Source organism: Neoarius graeffei, chromosome 28 (assembly GCF_027579695.1).
Source record: "Neoarius graeffei isolate fNeoGra1 chromosome 28, fNeoGra1.pri, whole genome shotgun sequence".
Lineage (NCBI taxonomy): Eukaryota > Metazoa > Chordata > Actinopteri > Siluriformes > Ariidae > Neoarius > Neoarius graeffei.
In genome coordinates this window covers 30,727,427-30,735,575 of record NC_083596.1, presented here as the reverse complement: position 1 = coordinate 30,735,575, position 8,149 = coordinate 30,727,427, and the positions used below count along the sequence as shown (strand labels likewise).

The following is an 8,149-nucleotide window of genomic DNA, read 5'->3' as shown; positions in this document are numbered from 1 at the left end:
CCCATTTATTTTGCAGACAGATGCATCGGACAGAGGGTTGGGGGACGTTCTGTCCCAGGAGGTGGAGCAGGAGGAACATCCAGTGCTGTATATTAGCAGAAAGCTCTCGATGCAAGAAAGTAAGTAGAGCACCATAGAGAAGGAGTGCCTGGCCATCAAGTGGGCGGTCCTCACCCTCCGGTACTACCTGCTTGGGCACCGTTTCCCTCTTTGTTCAGATCACACCCTGCTCCAGTGGCTCCACTGCATGAAGGATGCCAATGGGAGGATCATCCGTTGGTATCTCGCCCTCCAGCCTTTCAGATTCGAGGTGGTCCACAAGCCGGGGGCACAGATGGTGGTGGCAGACTTTCTTTCCAGTTGGGGGGGGGGGGGGGTCGGCTGCTGGCCAGATGGCTCCCTGGCCTTAGTCAGGCAGTGGGGGTATGTGGCAGTGGGGGCATGGTCAAGCATCAGTTTGTGAATGGAGGGCAGGATCAGGGAAGGTGAGTAGCAAAATGACCACACCTTTTGTCAATTGATGTGTGTGTCTGTTTCAGTGATGACAGAGAGGTGAAAAGGAGGAGAAGAGCAAAGAGGTGGCTGTCTCCTGACCAGAGCATGTGTGCATCTGTGTATGTGTGTGTTAAATCATGACTTTATGCTGTAAAGCTGAACTGAATATAAAGAGACTGTGTTTAAACATCATTTCCCACCTGTCTGCGCTTCAGTGTTCCATCCAGCCTCAGGGACATACTATACCTGAATAAAATAAGTGTTTTTGGAATTCACCCTTTGATCACAGTGCTCAGCGTTCCACCCCACTGCAAGGACTGGCACAATGAGTTGCTAAAAATGACCAGGAGCCTATAATCCTGGTCTATCAAAGTCAAAGTATCTTTATTGTCCCAAAACAGGATAGAAAATGATATGAAAGTGCTCTGTATGAAAGACACTATATGCATGGAAAATAAAGAGTAAAGTGTGTAAATAAAGGGACAGAGTGAGGAGAAGAGTATTCTATAAAAGCCATGAACACATTTTGGAAGGAGAATGAATATGAAGATATATTAGGTAGAAGGCATCACTTAACAGAAGAAAAGAAAATTTTTTTTGTAAACTTAGAAGAGTGGCCTTACATTCACTGGGCAGCACTTTTAGGAAAGCTTTGCTTAGCTAGAACTTTGGGAAAAGCACTTGAGGATTTGATATATTTTGAGATACAGTTCATAAAAATCCCCTCCTAGAACTGCCACCTTATTGTGGTGGAGGGGTTTGTGTGCTTGAATGATCCTAGGAGCTATGTTGTCGGGGGCATTATGCCCCTGGTAGAGTTTCCCAAGGCAGACAGGTCCTAGGTGACAGGCCAGACCAAGAGCAGTTCACCAAAAACCCCCTATGGAGAAAAAATCCAGGACCGTGACTGTTAGGATTGCGCTGCGTGCTGTTCAGATGCGTTACCAGGAGATCTCCGAGGACAAGAAGAGAGCGAACCACATGAGTTAAATCAATCTGGTTTATTCTCAGTCGTGCCCCAACGCGCAGCTGCGTTGGGGCTTTATATATACACTCTTCATAGGGAGTATCAGCAGTGGAAAATTATGGAATGTGCTTTGCACACTCAATCAAGGTCACAAGAGTTATGCACAGTTCAACAAGATGTTTCACACAAAAACATAGACAAAATCAGGATATGAAACAGGAACAGAACATATGAAAAGTACAAAATGTACAGAGCAGCACGTATTATAGCTGGCCTAAAGTTAACCCTAAACTGCTACACTACACGACAGTCACCCTTGGGCCACGCATTTACAAGAGTAGGTTTAGGAGTATTCAGGATTATATTCTTACAATCCCCTCTTTAATACTCTGACGCAAGCCCAGAGTATTATTCACACCCCAGTGTATTGACAACCTTACCTCTGGGTCTGTATTGTCTGTCAGGAAAACCTTAGTTTGAGTATACGAGGGCCACAGGCTGAGCCATGTCATATTAACCTCAGAGTAGTTAGACGGGGCTATTCGGACCGGAAAAGGATCGCTGCTGTCATGGGGTAACAAAGAACACACATAACAAGGTTTACTCATATTCATTGATGTTTTTACAGTGAAGTTTATACATTTCCAAAACTCGTTATCCCTTGGGTCCCGGTGTATTGCTTGTGCGGGTAACCCTGCCCCAAGCGTTGAGATCAGCACGATGATGAAGAAAGTCATACTGGTCACTGACTTTGTTCTCTAATGCTCACAGGGTGCAGACGGCGAAAAATGTCACAGGCTCCCGTGCTTTTCAGACTCTTCAGCCCAGAACTTTGCAAGACTCACCAACCATCCCCTCTTTGTAGATCAGCCGAAACTGGATTGCTCCAGATGCTGGAAGGGGATCCCTGAAAAGGCCGTCAGCTATTGTCACAGCAACTTTCTGAAACACAAAAGTCTGTTAAGCATCAACAATATAGATTTCTATTACATTGGAGCCTTCTTTATTCTGCTGGCATGGATCCACTGTGGAAAAAGGTCCGTTAGTACAGCCGTGCGAGTTACAGCGAGTACATCGGTGGGCCCACTGTAGGGTGACTCCTCCATGGGAGCGTTTAGTTTAGCGAATCTCTTTACTAAAACTCTGTCCCCTACCTCAAAGGGGTGAGTGTGTGCCTCTGGAATGGGAGGCTTTTTGGAATTTACTCTCGCCCAATACTCATCCAGCACCCGCATGAGACCCACCGCGTACTCGCTGAGATGTACTTCAAGATCACCCGTTCCTATAACCTGCATGCCTCTACGCCAAGGGACAGGAAAGGGGCGTCCCATGACGAGCTCGTACGGAGATAAATTATCGAGAGCGACCTGAGCAGTCATGCGCATATCAGCGAGGACCAACGGTAAAACTTGGACCCAATTTTTCGTGCCTGCGTCTTGCATAGCCTTACGCAACTTACCCTTAATTGTTCTATTCGCGCGCTCCACAATGCCAGAGGACTGTGGATGGTATGGGATATGAAAACGCCAATTGATCTTGAGGTCTTTACATAGCTCCTGCGTTACCTTAGAGGTGAACGGCGTTCCCTTATCAGAGTCAATTCCTACCGGAAGACCGTAACGTGGGATAATTTCCTGTGCAAGTTTGTTCACTGCTGTTCGGGCGTTCTCTTTGCTACACGGGAAAGCCTCAATCCACCGTGAAAATTTGTCAATCATGACCAAAAGGTATTTGAACGGGCCCTGCTTTGGCATGTGAGTGAAGTCGATCTGCCATTCTTGGAAAGGCGTGTCGGGTATGGGAAGGTGCTGATGTACCGCGCCTGGTTTAGATAGATTATTCTGGGCGCACGTTAAACACTTGTCCAGAATGTTGTGTGCGTCTGTGTGCAAATTATTGATGCAGAATGTTCTGTTCATATCCTCCACTACCCCTCTTCGGCCGCGATGAGTGGGACCATGGAACTCGCGGACGAGAAAGGGAGTACAGTGACGAGGTAAACAAAGACGGCCCTGTGCGTCAAGCAAAACGCCACTCTTCTCTGTCGCGCCCTGGGCGTCCCAGAACTGCGTATCTGCCACAGAGGCCGAGGCCTGGATAGAAATGAGATCTATGTCAGGTAAGACAGCGCTAACCATGCGATCAGTAGAAACTAAAGCGCAATTAAAGCCTGGAGGCAGGACACCGGATGCGGCTGCAGCTTTAGCGACTCGATCAGCGAATGAATTGCCCTTTACTTCAAATGAGTCCCCTCTTGTGTGCGCGCGTGTCTTAACAATGGCCAACGTGCACGGAAGGAGACAGGCGGTGATTAAATCAGTAACAAGTGAAGAATGAGAAATGGGCTTACCGTCGGCTGTCGTAAACCCCCGAGACGCCCAAATGCGGCCGAAGTCGTGCGCCACGCTGAAAGCGTAGCGTGAGTCGGTGTAAATAGTAACGTCTGTGTCTTGAGCCAAAATACACGCGCGAGTCAAAGCATAGAGCTCCGCAGCCTGAGCAGAAGAAAAAGGCAAAGAATGAGCTTCAACAATTTCATCAGGGAGGCGACAAACAGAGTAACCACACAGGAACACACCATCCGCAGGGCGGGAACAGGAACCATCTACAAAAAGAGAATCGCCTGTGGAAAGAGGGGTGGAGTGTAAATCTGGGCGGATGCTAGTTTCAAAAACGATATTAGAAAGACAGTCATGTGAGTCAAACGCAACATCGTCATCCTGTGAGTTAAGAAGACGCTGAAGAGCGTGGGCGACAGAATCAAACGACGAGGAGGGCTTAACAGTGAGATGCTCTGTGGCCAAAAGAATAAACTCATAGCCAGAGCGACGCTGAGCAGACAAATGCTGAGTGCTAAGATTCTGCAGAATGTACACGACGTCATGTGAAGTGTGTAAAATGAGCGGATGCGACAAAACAAGTTTTTCAGCGTCCGTGACCATGAGAGCACACGCAGCAACAGCCCTAAGACAGCCAGGAAGCCCTTGTGCCACAGCGTCAAGAGTTTTAGACAGAAACGCGCAAGGTCGCATGCCCCCCCGTGCTCCTGAGCCAGCACCCCAGAGGCGGTCCCCTTCTGATTGCACACATACAGCAAACGATAGTTCGGCAGCCCGAGAGCAGGGGCGGAGCACAAAGCTTGCTTCAGAGCCTTGAAGGCCGTTAGCATGTCCTCAGTCCAGACCAGGGGCTGAGTCAAAGGATCTGAGTGACTTATAGCTGAACGCAAACACTTGTCATAGATTGAACAGTCAGGGATCCATTGACGACAGTAATTGATGAGGCCCAGAAATGCCATGAGAGCGTGCTTGGTTGCAGGTACCTGAGTGTCCATAATGACTTGAACGCGTTCCGGGCTAAGCCTCCTGGAACCCTGGGAGAGGTCATGTCCCAAGTAGCGAACAGTTGTGAGGCAAAACTGCAACTTCGTGCGGGAGACCTTGAAACCCTTCTGCGCCAGGAGTGTGAGGAGAGACAATGTGGCGGCAGCACAAGCGTCTTGATCCTCCGCCGTTACCAGGAGATCATCCGCGTACTGGAGCACCGTGGAGCCCCGGGGAAGACAGAGATCAGCCAGCGCGTCCCGCAATACGGCAGTGAAGACCGCCGGTGAGTCAATGAAACCCTGTGGCAACCGCGTCCACGTGTATTGTCTTCCCCTGTGTGTGAAAGCAAACAGGGGCTGAGTCTCATGGCCCACAGGAACACTGAAAAAGGCAGAGCACAAATCAATCACAGAGAAATAAGCATGGTCACACGGAATAGAAGACATAAGAGAAGGAACGTCAGGGACCACTGGAGCCACGGGAACGATGAGTTCATTTATTTTACGTAGATCTTGAGTGAGGCGCCATGTGCCATCCGGTTTTGGGACCGGGTTCACTGGGGTGTTATACGGGCTGACACAAGGAACCACGACACCTTGCTGCAAAAGAGATTGTAGAATATTGTCAATACCATCGAGCTTACTAGGAGACAGAGGGTATTGTTTAACATAAACAGGTGTAGAGTGTTTAATAACAGCTTCATACGGAGAGCAGCTCACAGAGCCCACATCGTCCTTATGATCCGCCCACAGGGTGTTAGGAAGAGCAGAGAGAACAGGGGAAAGAGCTTGGGACGTACAAGCAGCGTTCAGAATGTTATGTGGCAGCACAGAACTGGATAAGGCAAAAACATCAGGCGGAGCACCGTCCGGAGTATCAACAATCATGTGTGAGCCGCTAAAGGAGATCGAGAGTCCGAGAAGACTCATGAGGTCGCGACCTAAAAGATTAAAAGGGCACTCTGGCATAAAAATGAAAGAGTGTGAAAAACGCAATGAAGGGTCCAGAGTGCAGATGACAGGTAAGGGTGGTGTACAACTAGAGTCAAAAGGAACCCCTTCTATCCCCACAGAGCTAACAAACCGTGTAGATAAAGGACCCTCATAATCCCTCCCTACTGAGGACATAGTGGCCCCAGTATCAAGTATAAACGGATACTCCCTTCCTGCCAAACACAGAGGCACAAGAGGGAGCTCTGCGTTACGAGGAGAGCTAAAAGAGAGATTTAACATGGCAACGGCTGTGGATTCCGTACCCTGGGGGCAGCCCTATAGCGGGGCGTGATAGCGCTGGTCCTGTCCGTTATTCTGCCGATAGCCCTTAGGTCCGGGATTCTGGCCTTGCAACACATCCCCTAATTCTCCCGTCCTACTCTGCTCATCCCTCCGCCGCGCATGGCATTCCCTCATCCAGTGGCCCTCCTTTCCACAATAGTGGCACCTGCCTGTTTTCTTCCGGTTCCCACCCGACCATGTGCGAGGCCCGGTGCGTGTTTTGTCATTATTATGACGATACAACCCGGGGCCCTGTGGGGCCACAGATAAACATGCTTTATTAGTCTTACAATCTAACAACCCATCACTTTCCATTGTCCTCAACCGTTCACCCGCCTGGCGAAGGACCAAATGAGTCCTATCGCTCAAGTGATGTTTCAAAACGTTCTGAACCTCAGGGCGGCAGTTAGATAAAAAGGTGGACAGGAACATTGGATTGGGTTGAGTCATGTCCAATTCTAACCCACCCAGGTGCTGCCAAACTTCACCAAAACGTTTCCAAAAGGCCGACGTCACTTCTGACTTTTCCTGTTTACAGTTAGTAACCTGCGACAGATCACGGTTCGCTTGTTTCATAGCCAGTAAATACCTAGTTAACTGCTCACGCAGGAGCTGCAAAGCATTCGGTGTGTCCCTCCAAAAAAAATGTCGACACGGTGCGCTGACGCGGACGGCCACCTTCCTGAGCCGGAGCTATTTCTTCCTTTATATTCATAGCGACGTCATTTCTAGGTTGCAACACATCGACTATTTCGAGCAAACGCTCCTCATCATATGATCTGTGTCAACTGATGAGGTGTTCAAGTGTGCGAGCTGATCTGAACAGAGCTGCCAGACATACACATACAGAGGGCTTCCAAACCCATACTGCACACCGCACATTTCACTTACTTCAATAGTTAGTCCATCTAGAGTGGATGTGAGATTTACTTCTAATTTGCACATTAAATCATGTGCTAACAAATTTACTGGACATGTATATGAGATGAGGAATGAGTGGGACGTAACTATTCCTCCCTCGCTTTTACATGGGAGGTTGACTGAGAAAGTTTTGGTTTTGGAATAGCCTTTAAAACAGGTCTCGGGGTGTAAACACCCTTTGATTTATCCCATACCTTCTTCATGTCAAACCATTTATCATACCCTGCGCGCATATAAGGGCGGTCCCAATCCGGATCGCCTAAGCTTTCATAAATCATACGGTGCGCTGAAGCAAGGAAGCCTGGATTAAACGTCCCATCACGGGATACGATGGAATCTGAGGATTTGCCTCCGTCCACCCAGCCAAATTGTCCAGCCACGGCGTAACGTAATAGCCTAAACCACACTTATTCATCCATTCCGCCGGGGTGTCTGTGACCTCAGGTTTAGGATACGAGCCCCCCATCGTACAGTAAAGCAAACGGATCTGAACAGAAACAAACAGCAGATATTTATCTAAATTTCTATAGCGCGCTCTTCCTGGACTCGAACCAGGGAAAACAAAGCCCTCCTTAGGGCGCTACACAAATTTCTATAGCGCGCTCTTCCTGGACTCGAACCAGGGAAAACAAAGCCCTCCTTAGGGCACTACGGAACTACTTCCAACCAGGTAGTCAATCAAACATGTCTTACCTGATTGAGAGTATCACGTCGGGGTCACCAAATTGTTAGGATTGCGCTGCGTGCTGTTCAGATGCGTTACCAGGAGATCTCCGAGGACAAGAAGAGAGCGAACCACATGAGTTAAATCAATCTGGTTTATTCTCAGTCATGCCCCAACGCGCAGCTGCGTCGGGGCTTTATATATACACTCTTCATAGGGAGTATCAGCAGTGGAAAATTATGGAATGTGCTTTGCACACTCAATCAAGGTCACAAGAGTTATGCACAGTTCAACAAGATGTTTCACACAAAAACATAGACAAAATCAGGATATGAAACAGGAACAGAACATATGAAAAGTACAAAATGTACAGAGCAGCACGTATTATAGCTGGCCTAAAGTTAACCCTAAACTGCTACACTACACGACAGTCACCCTTGGGCCACGCATTTACAAGAGTAGGTTTAGGAGTATTCAGGATTATATTCTTACAGTGACGTCG

General features: G+C 48.4%; 1 protein-coding gene across 1 annotated transcript; it reads right to left on the bottom strand.

Moving 5' to 3' along the window:
• Positions 1-1,750: 1,750 nt before the first annotated feature.
• On the bottom strand, positions 1,751-7,786 carry LOC132876154 (uncharacterized). Its single transcript, XM_060913450.1, has 2 exons — positions 4,785-7,786; positions 1,751-3,957 (listed from the first exon to the last, which is right to left on the bottom strand). The coding sequence occupies exons 1-2, from the start codon at positions 6,018-6,020 to the stop codon at positions 2,449-2,451; spliced, it is 2,745 nt and encodes a 914-aa protein (XP_060769433.1). The 5' UTR covers positions 6,021-7,786; the 3' UTR covers positions 1,751-2,448.
• Positions 7,787-8,149: the final 363 nt, after the last annotated feature.